Source organism: Planococcus citri, chromosome 1 (genome assembly GCF_950023065.1).
Source record: "Planococcus citri chromosome 1, ihPlaCitr1.1, whole genome shotgun sequence".
In the NCBI taxonomy this organism is placed as follows: Eukaryota; Metazoa; Arthropoda; class Insecta; order Hemiptera; family Pseudococcidae; genus Planococcus; species Planococcus citri.
Genome location: NC_088677.1, coordinates 43188560 through 43205850, shown reverse-complemented (window position 1 = coordinate 43205850; position 17291 = coordinate 43188560). Strand labels below are relative to the sequence as shown.

The window sequence follows — 17291 nt, the reverse complement described above, 5'->3', positions numbered from 1 at the left end:
TCACGAATGTCACTCTACAGTCTACATGATGCGTTTATTTCATAAACAACAAAGAAATAGCGTTAAAAAATATTTTAATACATATTTTACATCTTTCTTTTTGAAGAAGAAAAAAAATGCAAAATGAATTAATATACGCATAAAAACGAAGAATAGGTACCAATACCTATATTAAATACGTAAACATAAAAAATTGAATCATTATACGTATCATTGACTTTTTAAATAAATTTTGAAATGTACATACCTGATGAATCATTAAATTCAAGAATGAAATCCCCCCTCCCCTTCCCTCTTCTCCAGAAAATGGAATCAACTTATGGATTTACCTGTTGATGTTTAGATAATATCACACATATGACAATCTAGGTAGGTATGTGAAAAGAAATTATGAATACTTACTCGCCGAAGAAAAGAAGAACAAAAAACACTACGTTAATACATATTGAACTTGTATGGTAAAAAAACGACCTTAACGTGTGTTAACCAGATTATGAGTATTGTTTACATCTCCAGACTGGATTAATAATTACCCAACTGGTCGTATCTTGTAGGTAAAAATTATAGACTCTGTAAAAATCTTTTCATCAGTTACCTAAGCGACGACGGTTTGCGCGTTACTTTCAATTCACGTTTCTCTCTTATGGATAATACTGTTAAGTTGATCCCTCATATTTCGCGCGCAATTTTAAAAATTGCCAGTTCGCGAAGTGCGAGACATTTTTAATTTGCTTCGCGTGTAAATGGCGATATAATATTTTAATTATAAAACATATTTATTTATTTTTCAATTTTTTTTATTATTTTGATTTATATACTTGCTTTTGCGGATAGTTCAAAAAAATAGTAAGTACATACCTAATAAATTTTTTGTAATTTCATATTTTATTTTTTGTTAATTCGAGATTTTTTTCTCAATTTCTAAATTGAAGTGACACGAATAAATTGCGAAGGTTCAAAAACTTTTGATTTTTTTTTCTTTTATAAAATCGGATTTTTTTGTGGTTTTTTACGAATAACTGAATAAGTAAACATGATGTGGAATCAAAAAAACGGAAAATTTGCTATCAATCGATGCACGGCCTTTATTTTTTATTGCTTTAATGCTTGAAAGTTGAATAATGTATACGTTTCATTCATATGTAGTTGACTAGAAAATCTTCATCCGAATATATTATGCTTACGAAATCTATGATTTTGCTTTCATAAGCAACCTGTATTAGGTAGGTACCTATAAAAAAGGCTTTCCTCTGTGTTGCCATTAACGATCGACAATCCTAGCTCTGAAGAAGATATCTCAAGGTTTTTGCATCTAAATAAAGATCTCGATTATAATCAGAATTTCAAACTGAATTATCTGTTAGTTAGGTAGGATACCTATACCTATTCGTTGGGAGTACTTAAAAACCATCTTGAAAGGTTATTTGCCTCGGAATTAGAAACTAGAAAAATAATAGCAATATACATAGGTCACTATTTTTAGTCTAAATCGTGGAAGTCGAGTGTTGTTGAACTTGACGATAAAAATATTGAGTATAGTAGTAGGTCTAGGTATACACAAAATTAATCGTTTCTGAATATACCTAAACCTATGTTTACAAAAATTAACCAACTTTCGTTTGAAAAAAAAGTCAGCTGGATAATTCATTTGTAAACCCCCCAGGATGGATTTTGTGCGATTTGTAATTTGTATCGAGTTAAACAATATTCCGATATTGAACTGATTAAAAATGATGCCAAGGTTGTGCATTTAGAAGTCTGAAAAAAAATCTTGTTCATTCCAATAAAAAGTAAAACGAGCGACGATATAACCTGCTAGAAAGAACTAATTCTGTAAGAAGAAAAAAAAACTACTTCCTTGGACATATGTATGTATACCTATTTGTAGTCTCAAGGCACTATATCAGACTTGAACGTGAATTTTCGCGATGATAATTTATTGCAATTTTTAGCACGTGTATCAGTAAGTGCGAACTATTTTGTAATAGATACCTATGTGTCTAGGTAAGGTTCATTCAGCCTGCAGTCAAAATGATACGAGTAATATTTTTTATACATAGGCGTAAAATAACCGCTGTTCTTTCAATTAGTTCTTTCTCTTTTTTTGGCGGTTGCTTTGAACTGATTTTCGATACGTAGGACGACTTTACCTACACTAAAATAGGTACCTAGGTATACATACATGCGAAACAGCGTTATTATACAGAATACGAAGAAATTACTTTTCGATTTTAACGAAATTAGGCAAAAATCATACAGATAACCAATTACACACTTGATAATTCAAAGATTGTCAGATTCGTTTATGACTTATGTAGGTACCTATAGTAAACGTGCTCCAGTTTTGGCATTATAGTCGAAATTACTATAACTATGGTAAATGAAATACTATAATCATGGTAATGTTTACTATTTATTATGATATTTTTTATCATAATTATAATCATTTACTATAGTTATAGTAATTTCGACTATAATGCCAAAACTAGAGCACGTTTACTACATATAAATTTATTGTAATTTATACTACGCGTATACAAATTTCTCAGTGATTGAAATCGAATGCACTACCTAACCACGAATGGAAAAATTTCCCGATTATTCACTCATAGTAGACGTAAATTCCCACTATCCACTTTTACATTTGATAAACAATCAGAAGATACGCCTGGAATAGGTTCAGAGCTTTTTCAAGGTGAAAATAATTGCTCCTTACAGATTGCAGATTCGTAGCAACTTAGCAAAGTTCACATCGTTTCACACTTTGTTCTTACCTACTTACCTACCTATTTGTAATTACACCATGCACTTCGATAAATCCTATTTTAGAAATAGGTAACATTTTTAATGAGAAAATTATTCCCAAATTTTAAACACTGTATTACGGTACGTATGTACTTAATAGTAAACATATCACTTAAAAATGTCTATTGCAGCTCACTGACAATGCAAGTATTTTTTCGTCTCGCTGGCAAAAACAGGTTTTACCAGGAAAACTTTCCACTCGCATAAATTTACGATATTTGACAACGAAATATTCTGCCCATAAAAATGTGCTTTTCAGTTACTACCCAACATAGTACATCTACGTACACACGAAAAAAAAAAGGGAAACACAGAATGAAGAGGCAGCTCAATCAGACCAATTTTAATTCCTTTACATAAAAAGTACCTATCTAATGTTACAAGTACACGCATCAGTAACTTTTGAAAAATATTAAGTAAAACGAGGCGTTCTGAAGTAAAAATTTCGATACCTAGTTTTTCTCCCATGAAAATTTAACCGCAATCGAATTAAATCGCTTTAAACCTTTTTCGCACACTATTCTTCAACAAAACACAAAATTTTTAATTGCTAAAATGTGAAACAAAAAATACATAGTACACGGGTACCTGTGCCTATTCAATTATCTTAACGAACTGAAATGGATATACCGTAAAAATGTAGGTATTCAACTGCGGAGTCGTAATATGCAGCTAATTTTTTATTACCTTCTTATAGGTTTTTTATGAAACAAAGTTGGTCTATTCAATTAATTTCCGAAAAAATGCACAAAAATTGACGAAGTAAATACATAAGTAAATAATTTGAGTTCCCAAAATTTTTGTATTTTCCACTCAACATTGATGGTATTTTTTAAATTACCTAATTCTCCAACATCATAAAAATAAAAGGTATAAGTAACTATAAGATGAGCGAATCGGCCCTCGGCTCGTATACAGTAGGTACCTACCTAATGAAAGTTAAATGGTTGGTAGACAGGCCCCGTCGAGAACCTATTATCCGAAGGGTAACTCGTAAGTCTTGGACCTCTATTCTTGAATAATGGAGTGATTAATCGAAAACCAACTGCTTTTTTCCTCCGAATTGACTGATTCGATTTTTCTCAAATCTGTTCCAATAAATATATAGGTATAAATTGGGAGTTTTCATTAAAAAAATGTTGAACTCTCCTTACAAATATTCAACCCAGTAGCAGAAAGTACTTCACGTAATCCAATTGAAAAATGAGTTAAATACATATGTATACCTACTTGAAACATTTACTGAAAGTGAAAATAAAATTTGTTTTTGCATGCTTGAATCAAAATGGCTCTTGGCTAAATATAAGTGCCGATTTTAAATATTTTTGTTGCACCATTATAGAATGATACTAAATTTTTGGATACAATAAGTACATTTCGAGTAATTAAGTATAGGTATAGGAAGGTATTTTCAATTTATGACCAGAATTTTAAATTTATTTTCATGACAGACATCACGTAGAAATTAATTGCCTAATGAATTTTTTGAAAATTTCTCAGAATTTATAACTCACAAATTTCATGCACCCATTTCACAGAATTTCCATGGAATTCTTTATCACCTTTTTATGGCATTATTAAATACTGGTTGAGTATAACAGGGTGATAATAATCGCTGCATTTCAAACGTTTTTAATCAACTTCTTTTTCAACGTCAACATTTCGATTGTTGAAAATATTGGACGATCTTCATTTTTATTATTTTTTAACCAATTACAAAAATAATGTTACATTTGAACAGTAAAAACTTTGGTCAAAAAATAAATACTAGCCTTTCCCCTCCCCCCTTCCCCCTCCTTCGCAGAAAATGTTGAAGATTCTTCGGAATTGAAATTGTTGCTTTTTCCCCATTTATATGGCGCAGTCATTGAAATGAAAATTTTCTTAAAATAGGTAAATACGTAGGTAGGTACCTATGATTTGTTATGTTGAAAAATATCAAATTGGGGTGAACTTTAATGTTCTATGTAGTAGGCCTTCTTGGGGATTTCATCATCAAAAATTTTGTTCGTCGCGATAGGAGCTATTTCAGAGAAAAAAAGTACCTACCAGAAAAATTGGAAGGAAACGAAACGAAAAATACAAATAAGTTCACTTGGCGAAGTTTATGAAAGAAATATTTCACTCATTCTTATTTATTTGCACTATAAAGTGAAATGTAAGATCTTGATTTGATTACATCAGGTAGTAACACCTAAGAATTGGAATAAAAAAGATCATCAACAGGTGACAATACCCTATATTATACCCAGACTTACTCATTTTATGACTCAGGTTAAGTACTTGACCAACGTTTGACTTGAATTTAACCGTGTTCAAGGCTAATCTAACTGCTAAAGCAGCTTGCTTTCATCATTTAGGGTACCGAGATGATTAACCATAATTATTTTACTACGCATACCTGCGTTTATTTTTCTTTGTCGAATGAGACCGTTCCGTTTCTAATCGAATGAAATAAATTTTACCCGATATTGTGACTTCCTTAGTGTAGGTACTAGATAGTATGGGTAATACCTAGACCAACGTCAACTGAGTCGAAAATGTTATTCATTCATTAAGTACCTAATTGAAGTATGAGATTTGGTTTATTTTAACCATTACTCTCTCTTAATACAAATCTGAGATGTGTATTTTAAACGAAAATTTAAAGAGACCGTTGATTTCACAGACGGACATCGGAAATACCAACAGGAAAACATATCTAAACGTCTTCGACGTCTTCGTAAAATCAAGTGCGCTGAACAACGAGAACAAAGAAAAATACTGTAGATACCTACAACCTAGACTACCTACATAACATATCATCATCATCATCCAATACACATGAAACATGAAACTCTCAAACAATGAAAAACTCTCACAGTACTGAACCATATAAATTTAAGAAATACGAGTACCTATAACCTTAAACTTGCGTTATATTTCAACTTAACCTCAATATCAACGGTTTATCCATTACTCATCTTTTGGATTGATCCCTAAACCGATTAAATGTGGTAGATACGTAGGTAGACCTATACCAACCTATCTTTAAGCACTCTTTGTTCAGTGCTCTCAGGGACGCAACTTAATCCATCCTGTTCGCGAATCTGCATTTTACAATTTGTAAAAGATTATGAAAGCTGGTACTTTGAATTTGTTATTACTACGTATGTCGTATATTATGTAGATTAAGTGGGTATAGCTATTCAAGAAAAATTACATATTTGAAATTTTTTATTTGCCTTTTTAAGTTAAATCTCAATTTCATTGATAGATATTAGGTACCTACCTACCTACGTATGCCTACTTATGACCCAACTTTTTGTAAAAGTTCAAAAATTTCCACAAAAATTGACTTATTTTGCACAAAGAAATTACTTCAGAATTCACCATAATTTGAGTAAGTACGTATTATATGAAATAATTACCTATCAAAAACATGCCAACTGCATCGATTCCATAATCTGAATGCAATACGTAGGTAGGTTTTAGTAGGTACTAGATACTATAGAAAATATTTCTAAGCTTCATTATTACTTATGTTGGTATACGTACTGAATATTGTACATAGGTAGGCTAGTAGGTAGGTAGTAGGTAAGGTACCTACTTCACTTCGCTATGCATAAAAGTTATTGTTAATTGCAGATCAAGCCCATTATTTATTTTATAATTCAGAAATGCAGCGTATACCGAAATGTCTCAGCTACTTCATGAAACATATTACCCACCAGGGTGTCTAAAATTTGTTTTGAGCAGAATAACGAGTTTGAAATATTAAATTTTATGAGAAAAAGAATACTTTCAAGACTATTTAACCAAGTGTCCAAGTATTTTGCACTCTGTGCCTGCATGAGTAATAAGTAGGTACCTAATCGTACATATAGCTGGAATGAGATAGAAGTACATACATAAATGTAGATGTACATATGTAGATGTCCGTAGGTACTAGTTATTATTCGAATTTTGTGAGACCATTTTTTCAATATTATGTACTTCAAAAAATATGCTTTAGATGTTTTTTTTTAAACAATAAATAGCATTAAATACCTATATATGGAAAAAAATACCTATCATCCGAAGTCTTGACAAAAAGGATGAATAATTTCGAAATAATTGATTGTGTAGGTTACCCACTTTGAAAAAAAAAAAATAATAAGTTAGGTAACCACAATAAAATTCATTCATACGTCCCTCTTCCGTACCTCACCATAAATTTTGTTCATTATTGGCAAAATTCTTTAATATTCCAACACGTTTAACTATATAGACATGATATGAGTACCTAAATGAATTAAGATTTAATACTTATGCAATGTATGTAGTTTATACTTATTTCTGAATGGGAGTACCTATATCCTTTAAATTTACCTACATGTATTTGCGTAGGTAGTTTTATTAAGTTTTTATAACTTCTGGAGGTATATACTGCTGACCGCAAAATGTATAGGTAATGAAGCATTTACCTACTATTTTTTTTTGTTATATGTAGGTTCCTAATGGCATTAATAGGAGCAACGAACCAACAAAAAACCAAGATTTATGAAGAGATTAATGAAACGCATTCGAATAAATTAGAGGATAATAAAGCAATCGTTCAGAAATGGTTGAGTTCACAGCCTCATCTGCCAAAAAATTACGGTAGGTACTGGTACCTAACTATCTGTAGACTGATTTTTATTCAAACATATGTAATAAACGAGGTACCCATCACCACTTAAAAGTTAAAAACCAGGGTTGCAACGGACTGAACGGACGGATCATTTCAAAATTTTCATAAAAATCCAAAATCGAAAAAAAAAGATTTTCCGAAAGTTTCCTTTTCAATTTTGTTCAATTTTGAAAAGGAGACAAAGGGTAAAAGTTAATTTTTCAAAATTGAAAAACATAACTGCGATGTTGCATATAGAAGCAAATAAGCGAACGCGCAATGGACATAGAACCCTTTAGATAGGTACCTAAAATTTGAAAATTTCATACCTAGGTTGTTGTCTTTCTTATTGTTCAATTTCAAAAATTCAAAATTTATTTTCTAAAGGTTAAGTATAAACCAATAAGTTAAACTGATTTACCGCCTTTTCAAATTTATCAATTGTGGTGTTTCATTTACATATGTACATAAAAAAGAGATAAATAAGCCAACACAATGGGTCATAAAAAACCTGTTAAAAATTTCTTATTCAGGGTGTTATTTTTTCCATTGTTCAATTTGTAAAATTCAAAATTTATTTTCTAAAGGTTGTAAATCAATAAAACTAATGTCGGATTCGCTTTACATATGGGCCTTTCCCCTTATTTATGCTTCTTTATGGTACAAATTTTCGTAATCAATTGTATATACATATGTGAGGGCGCATACGAAAACGCACCAATTGGCCAAAAAAAATTTTTTTTTCCTTCGCCCAATTTCCGTAGGGACTCTTCAAAAATCTAGTGGAACCCTCCGTAGGAATTTTTTTTTGCCATTTGGTGCGTTTTCGTATGCGCCCTCACATTATGTAATACCTACATAAATGTATGTACCTAATCCGATTGACGTTTTTTACGTGTACCTACATATCTTTTTGAGCTTCATTTATAACCTAAGCAAAAAAAATACAAGTACGAGTACGTATTTTTCTAATACCTATTATAACACCTAATAGAAATAGCGCTGTTATGCACGATTGCGCGAATAGATTACTCAAACTATACGATGATCCAAGTATTAATTACGCATAACCTACTTAATGAAAGTGATACGACCAGTTTAATCGGGATGGTCACGTCGATCATTCAGGTTTTTCTTTTTAATTTGCATGAAGAGAATATATTTTTTGACCATCAACACGTGTTATGTTATCTAGAGAAGAAATAAAATTTAAGCTTCGGATAAGTATGCGTATCTACTTGCCCGCTGGAGAAAGATTTAAGTATCATTCCTAATAAGTATTATGACGTGTTTAAATTCATGTTTCAGATGAAAGAATACTCGCCTCATTCATCAGAGGATGTAAACACGATGTAGAAAGGGTTCAACGAAAACTAGATCATTATTTCACATATCGTTCAATTATGCCTGATTTATTTATGAATCGAGATCCTACGTCATCTGAAATCAGAAACCTAAAAGAACAATTGTAAGTGTACTTATAGTCGTATTTATACGTACCTATTATAAAAATGCAAAAATTATGCGTAGGTATAGAGGTACCTATCAAGTGATGAGGTCTCAATATTATGGTGTTACAGTGTAGCATTTCCTTTACCTGAATTAACAGCTGATGGATGTCGGGTTACGTTTCATCGTGTCAATAGCTCCGATTCAAATAAACTTGATGTAAAAGCTATTGTAAAATATTTACTAATGTTAGGAGAAATTCGTTTATTAGAAGAAGGTCCCATCTCTGGTGACGTTTGCGTATTCGACGTTTCCGGTGCTACTGCGTCCATGGTGTCTAAATTAATTAATCCAGTCGTTAAAAAGGGAATTATGTGTTCGCAGGTGAGATTTTTATTCTTTTACCAACTCGTTGTATAAGTATGCAGACTGACACTTATTCAGATAGGTACTATATTTAGTCAGGTACGAATATTCACGAACCTAATTTTTTTCTCATCATTTTCACGAAGGTGACTCGGGTCGTATCTTTGATGAGAAATAATCTGTTTATGATAGTTTTTAGATTCGTTTCGATTTTTTTTGTTGGAATTATTAAGGTATATATAGGTACACTACTTACCTTTCATTTTTTCATTTTTTTTTCCAGAATGCTCTGCCACAAAGATTAAAAGAAATTCACGTGATAAATGCACCTCCTTTCATGGATACAGGAGTCAACATAATCAAAATGTTTGTCAAGCAAAAAATTAAAGATAGAGTAAGTATACGAGTATGTGCTGATAAATTTTGAAAGCATAAATATGTACCTAGTACCTACCTCATCCCCAAAACAATTGTTTGTAATTCAGTTATATTGATGAAGGTGATAATCCGAATTTCTGATAAAACAGTGAATGCTAAGATTTAGGTAAACATAGAGATGTGCACTTTTCAGAAAAGTAATTTTGGTGAAATGAAAAGTGAAAAGTTCATTGAAAAGTGTGAAAAGTTGTGAAAAGTGTGAAAAGTAAATCGTGTGAGTCTCATTTTAAAGCTCTCTGCAACAGCTTCAAATTGATGATTTTTTGCCTATCTAAAACACACAAAAAACAAAATCATTTTTTTCCACGTAATTAATCGAATAGTGGTTTTGGGTTTTTCAGTTTTGAAAAAAATGAAGTGAAAAATCTCAAAAATGGGTGCTGAACCGCGAAGATGGAGGAGTGGAGAGAGTGAAACTTGATATTTGACTTCATCAATGAGGTCAGTGATCTCTGATGAGTAAATTGATTGGTCACTCGCTTTTTTTTATAGTAAAAACTGAAAAGTGAAGTGAAAAGTAGAAACTTTTCTTTTCAACTTTTCATTGAAAGAAAAGTACTTTTCACTTTTCACTTTTCAGACTGCACATCTCTAGGTAAACACCAACAAAATAAAAATTGATAAATGATTAAATTTTTTGATTTAAAAAAAAATTGAAATATCTACCAAAATATATTTTGGAAAAAAAATTGGGACGCTGCAATTTGGTCTAGAAACTTCATAATAAGCTGCAAACAGATAGCCAAAATTATACGCATGTGTTATAAATACCTACATAAACATATAAATTACTACATCCGTTATATTACGAAGTTGACCAAGTAATTTAAACGGTTTAAAAATAATTTTCCACAGTTTCACGTGTACTCAGACACCCAAGGCTTGTACAAGTACATTCCAAGAGATTCATTACCATCGGATTACGGCGGAAAAGAAAAATCCATTGATGCTTTACAAAGTGAGTTGAATTTATGACCATTTAATGGGTAATTCGCAAACAAATATGCCTGCTGTAAAATTCTTCGTGCGTTTGCAATCTTTAATAACTCGTTGGAATGTTCATCTCATTCATCGTTGATTCACATAATATGATCATCATCATTCCCATTCTTAGAGTTTGTAACATTTTTTACCAGGAAGCTCTTTTCTTTGCAATTTAAACCAATTAATTTTTAGACATTTTCTTTGAATGAAATAGGTACTATATGGTTCAGGTGTGTAATAAGTCCCAATAGGTACCCATCCATATTTACTTTCTCATAAAAATTTAATACGTATATAGGTAGACAATCTATTTGAAGAGTGATATTCCAAAACTCGCTTTGTCCATTTTTATCAAAGTTGGGTTTTCAGTTCACATTCCTACATCATCAACCTACCAAAATGAGGTGTTAAACTCACCTAAATAATAACAATAATAATAATAATAATCCTTTATTAGCGAAGTAATGATATAAAATTCTTAGAACTAGGTTTACAAAAGATCGAGTAACTATAATTAAATAGAACCCAACTCCGCTAGGCCCAGAACTGGGCATAGGATTCTTGCAGTCTCTCCCACTCAATTCTATCTTGTGCAACTCTATGGAACAGTTTATGAGTTAAAAACTCATCAAGCTCATCTGTCCACCTAGCCTTCTGTTTTCCTCTTTTTCGTACTTTGTGCCCCAAAAACCAAAAAGTTGTTTTATATGTCCACCTATTGTCAGTCATCCTACTCACATGCCCTGCCCATTTCCATTTATTTCTTCTGACCCAATGTTTGAAATTTAAATTATTTTTTAGTTTTTTCTTAATTGTTCTTATTCTTATTTTGTCATATTTCTTAAAATTTAGCATGGACCTTTCTATAGAGTTTTGGGTTGTCTCAATTTTTTTGATAATTTTTCTTGTTAAAGTCCATGTTTGAGATCCATAAGCCAATGTAGGAAGTATGCATGCATTAAAAATCTGACTTTTTAGGTGGTTTTGAAAAGGTCCTTTAAAAATATTTCGAAGTGACCAGTATTTTTTCCAAGTTAGAGTTATTCGTCTGTTTACCTCCCTTTTTGTACTGTTTTCAAAAGATATAATCTGACCAAGATATATTGTTTCCCTTACTATTTCTATATTTTGATCTTCAATTTTTATTTCTTTTTCAGCACCTTTTGATAGAATTTTGGTTTTGTTATAGTTAATTTTCAACCCTGCAGTTTCTGCCGACTTGCTCAATTCTATAATCATTTGTTCAAGTTCTTCCATGCTATTGGCAAACAGTACTACATCATCCGCAAATCTTAGGTGACTTAGACGTTCCCCATTGATTATAATTCCCTTATCCTTCCAGTCATTTAGACCAAAAACTCTTTCTAGCCCAGAATTGAAAAGGATTGCAGAGAGGGGGTCTCCCTGCTTTACACCTCTCTCTATATCGAAATACTCCCCTACTACATCAGTAATTATTCTTGCCTTTAGATTTTTATACATTTCCTTGATTATTTTAACCATAGACTCTGGGACACCCTGTTCAAGGAGAGCTTTTTGCAGGAAGTTGTGTCTCAAGGAGTCAAAGGCCTTGGCAAAATCTATGAAGGCCAGGTGGATGTTGAGTTGGTATTCGTTGCTTTTTTGGATTATCATATTAACTGCATGTAGATGATCGATTGTCGAGAAATTTCTTCTAAAACCTGCCTGTTCGCGTTTTTGCTGTTGATTTAGTACATTTCTTATTCTGTTTTCTATGGCTTTTGAGAAAATTTTTGACATTGTAGTACTCAGAGATATTGGTCTATAGTTATTTACATCGTGTTTATCGCCTTTTTTATACAGAAGAATAATGTCAGAAAGTTTGAAGTCTACTGGTATGGTCTGGGTTTCTAGAATATTGTTGAAGTATTCTGTTAGCTTATTAGCCAAAATTTTCCCCCCAAATTTGAAATGTTCGTTAGATATTTGATCATGACCAGTTGCTTTTTTGTTTTTTAAATCTTTGATAATTTTTTCAATTTCTTCCACCATAAACTCTGGTTCTTTTTCACTTGGAACCCAAATGATTGTCTCTTCTTTTTCTGTTTTGTCCGAGTATAGCTGCCTATAAAAATCTGTTGCAATTTCGTTTATTTTCCTTCTATTGTACTGTTTTGAACCATTTTTATCAGTTAGAAAAATTGTCCATGTTTTACCCAACATTAGACTTTTTTTGATTGTTTTTGTACTTTTTGTTGATTCCAAAATACTGCTTATTAAATCAATTTTTTTCTTATAGTTGTATTCTCTTATGGATTTTTTAATTAATTTACAGAGTACATTTAGTTCTACAGGGTGCGGCGCGGGAACGGAACGTGTTTTAAATTGTAACAACGCCGGCTACAGAGAATGTAGGGATGCAATCTCGGATCTCGTTGGGAAGAGGAAGAATGCCGAATTTTTTTGATATATTCATTTTAGTTGAGAGCTTTTCAGTCTTGAATACAGAATGTTAAGGAATGATGTAAACATTTTTGGATGTACATTACACTTCGATGCGCTCTCTCTTGAAAGCCACTCAATGTATAAATTTGGTGTGAATGTACTGACTGATAGCGCGATTCTTCCTCTACAAAATGAGCACCCAGCGAAGTCGATACGTTGCAATGCGGCCGACCTGCGGCTTTCTGAAGTTGAAAAAAACCGGTTTTTCCTTATTTTTTTTCACTAGGGATGGGTGACGAGCTCAAAACTTTCAAACTTTTAAAGCTCTCTGGAGGCGGAACGAAGCATTCTAGGGAAAAATGAGATAGAGGAAAATTGTAGAGAATTAAATTTCCAATCGACATAATGTCGTTAGTTTTTTTCTAGGAGGCTTTGTTTTCGCTATATTCGCAAAAGAAATTGAAAATCAACAATTTTTTTTTCTGATTTTTAATTTCGTTTGCAAATATAGAGAAAACAAAGCCTCCTGGAAAAAAACTAACGACATTATGTCGATTGGAAATTTAATTCTCTACAATTTTCTTCAATCTCATTTTTCCGTAGAATGCTTCGTTCCGCCTCCAGAGAGCTTTAAAAGTTGAACGCGTTACCCAATTCTAGTGAAAAAAAGTAAAAACCAGTTTTCCAAAAAAAGACATGCTACTGAAAACACTCGCTGCTCAACCATCCAGTCACCCATGATAGTTTGTTAATAGGCTAAAAAAATTCGGCATTCCTACTCTTCCCAACGAGATCAGAGATTGCATCCCTACATTCTCTATAGCTGGCGTTGTTACAATTTAAAACACGTTCCGTTCCCGCGCCGCACCCTGTATTTTATCTTGGAGTGTTTTCTTCCTTATACATTTCATTTTTTCTCTGTTTTTGATCATTTCTTTGATAGTTGTTGGTAATCCCTTATTGCTTTGGTTCTTTGGTTCTTGGATCATATTCTTGCTTACATTTTGGATAATTTCTGTAATATTTTTTGTAGGGTTATTGAGTATTTGAGTGTTTATTTCCGTTTGGTAAGCCGAAGCATTTTCATTTGTTACTTTATAATTTCGTTTAGGATTACAACGTTTAAATTTTTTTGTTTTTTGTAGTTTCAGTGTACAGGTAACTACTCTGTGGTCTGAGTAGCAACTAAAATTTTTTGCCTCGCAATTCGTTATGTAATTAATATCATTTGTGGTTAAAATGTAATCAATCTGAGCTTTGAACTCTTGATTAGGCGACATCCAGGTCCACAAGCGCCCTTCTCTTTTTTTGTAGAAAGTGTTCATTATTTTTAAATTGAATTCTTCACAGAACCTCAACAACCTCCATCCCCTCTTATTTCTTTTACCATACCCATATCTTCCAATTACACATTCGTCTTTGTTTTTGCCCTTACCTACCTGACTGTTGAAGTCACCCATAACAAAAATATCTTTCAAAAATTCCCCTTGTTGCATTAATAGTTCGCTTAATTTTTCATAGAAAAGTTCAGAATCTGATTCTGTTGCAGCTGAAGTAGGTGCGTATACTTGAATAATTCTAATTTCCTTTCCCCAAAAATTTATACTTAGTAGAGCAATTCGATCAGAAATTGGTCTAAATTCATTTACATCGTTTATCAAGTTTCTGTGTACTAGAAAGCCAACTCCTCTCTGTCCATTTTCGCAGCTTGAGTGTGCCAGAAGATGGTTATTTTTGGTTATTTGTAAAGTTTCGGTTGCGCGTCTCACCTCTGATAGCCCTAACACCTGGATGTCCCCCTCTTCAAAAGCCCCTTCCAATTCCATCAAGTTATCTTCTGATTTGAGTGTACGTACGTTAAATGTTGCTAATTTAATGGAGAGACTTGCTGCATCATCCTTACCCTTGGTGACTAGCCGTTCTGGGTAAGCGGAGTCCAGCCTCTAACTTCCTGAGTGCGTTCTAGATCTATTTCCAGATCTATTTCTCCCTCCCCTCCCTCGGTTAGACTTTGCACTGAGTTGCGACAATGTCAGTATCTTGTTGGATCGTAAACGTTGCTTCACTGGAACTTCATTCACATTAGATGATGATTTAGGTTGCTCGTTTTCCTCCTGGTCAGGCAAACTCAGTTGGGAGAGGTTTGTAATCTTAGTGAAAGTACCGTTTTCCTCTTCTTGCACCAGTACCTTTCCCTCCTTCACATGGACTCTTGTTAAAACCTTCAATTTTTTAAGGTGTAGAGCTTGTCTATGGATTGCCATGTTACTTGAGGTTAAATGTTCGTTCACAAAGATGGGAGCTGCTGGCATCAGATTTATATCTTTACTATTTATTCTCAGCTTACGTGAATTTATTACGAGCTCCGACTTCTTATCTCTGTTGTTCAGGCGAACGATAATGGCAGGTATCCTATCTGGTTTACTAGGTAGGCGATGAGCTGTTGATATGTCGCATTCGTGTAGAGTTACGTTCAATTTTTCAGCTACTAACGTGACTACTTGGCGTATATTTTCGTCATCTTTTTGTGGAATCCCATTTATTATAACGTTTTCTATACGACTATATTGATCAAGATCATTTACCTTGTCTTGCAAATTATCACACGTTTTTTTCAGCTCTTTGTTTTGGCTTTCCACCTCATCCATTCTCTTTGTAAATCCAGCTAACTTCGCATCAGTATTGTTGACCGTGGTTTTAATTTCCTTGACATCTTTCATCATGGATTTGAGCTCTGCAATAAATTCATCATCCATATTGACCAATTAAACTGGTAACAGCGACAAAACTATTCTGAGAACGAAAGCACTTCAATATGTTCGATCGGATGCGATAATAATTGATAACACTTGCAACACGAAATTATCTAATATGTGAACGCATGAACACGTAAACGCATAAACACACGTCTAGTATCTAACATAGATGTAACCGAACTCCCACTCACCTAAATAGCCAATTCACTAAAAAATTTTAAAAAAAATAATGTTCCAAAACGCGCTTTGTCCATTTTTATTGAAATTTTTTTCTGCAGTATTTAGTGGATGAAATGTATACCTACACTCCTACATCATAAATCCACCCAAATAAAGTGCTAAACTCGCCTAAAAAGCCAATTTACCCGTTTAAAGGGAAACTGTTTTTCCTCTCTCCTAAAAAGTTGTGAAAATGGACAAAGCGAGTTTTGGAATATCACTCTTCATTTGTTTGCAGAAGATGGAGATGATCTGCAAAATTTATTTACAAATTGAACGACACTAAGTATTCGAAAAATACCTATGTACCTAGCAAAATGATATTATTAAGCTATTTAATTCAAAATCTCACATTATCTAAGCTCTATGTATTATCTACGAAAATCTATTAGGTGTTTACCTAGGTATTACTTTTTTTTCTTAAGAACTGAGACATAGGTACAAAAAAACTAATACAAAAAAACTATTTTGTGTAAGTGTCAAAAATTTTAAACATAAAAAAATCAGTGAAAATAATGAAAAAAATAACAAATGGTACACTACTCCCCTGTTTAATTCATTTCACCTCATTCCATTCCATACGAGCATATTAAGGTTCCTAGTTAAATTTTCTCAGAATTATTAGTACAATTGACTAGGTACCTACCTATTTGATGACCACGCGATGAAAAATAATTACTCGTACTTATTGTATTAAAATTAAACTTTTGATAAGAACACGTAAAAAAAAAATTGTCAAACTGGAATTTGAAAAATCAACAAATTAATTTTAATTACCCATCTTTGAAGGTGAATGGTACAAAAAACTAGAAAGCTATCGTTCGTATTTCGAAGAACAAGAAAACATTTGCACCGATGAATCAAAAAGGATGAATAAATCAGAACCAACGAGTAGCGAATACGAAGAGCTTTTTGGCACAACCGGATCCTTCCATAAATTATCAATCGACTAAGTAACCTTCATGATGAGAAAATCGCTAGTTTTGTATTTTTGTGAAAATGTACCTATTATTTTGAACGTAGGTAGTGTGTATGTTTGTTTTCATTTTTTTTTTTTTAAATCAAGCTTATTATATGTATAAAACTTTTTAGCATCGCTTGACTTTTTTGGTACGCGTATGTTTGTGTATGTAAGCAAATAATAAAAATCAACTTTCCACGTGTTATACATGTAGGTATAATAAAGGTTATTTACTTACGAGTTTAATGGCATAAATTTCACTATTGGATTATTGCAC

At 32.5% G+C, this 17291-nt stretch overlaps 2 protein-coding genes across 2 annotated transcripts; one reads left to right on the top strand and one right to left on the bottom strand.

The window, feature by feature from the left end:
- Window positions 1–578: 578 nt before the first annotated feature.
- On the top strand, window positions 579–17260 carry LOC135832112 (alpha-tocopherol transfer protein-like). Its single transcript, XM_065345125.1, has 7 exons — window positions 579–846; window positions 7277–7425; window positions 8744–8903; window positions 9016–9268; window positions 9534–9644; window positions 10544–10646; window positions 16843–17260. Exons 2-7 carry the CDS (start codon window positions 7284–7286, stop codon window positions 17004–17006), a joined length of 933 nt encoding a protein of 310 aa, XP_065201197.1. The 5' UTR covers window positions 579–846; window positions 7277–7283; the 3' UTR covers window positions 17007–17260.
- On the bottom strand, window positions 13652–16000 carry LOC135832111 (craniofacial development protein 2-like). Its single transcript, XM_065345124.1, has one exon. It carries the CDS (start codon window positions 14902–14904, stop codon window positions 13918–13920), a length of 987 nt encoding a protein of 328 aa, XP_065201196.1. The 5' UTR covers window positions 14905–16000; the 3' UTR covers window positions 13652–13917.
- Window positions 17261–17291: the final 31 nt, after the last annotated feature.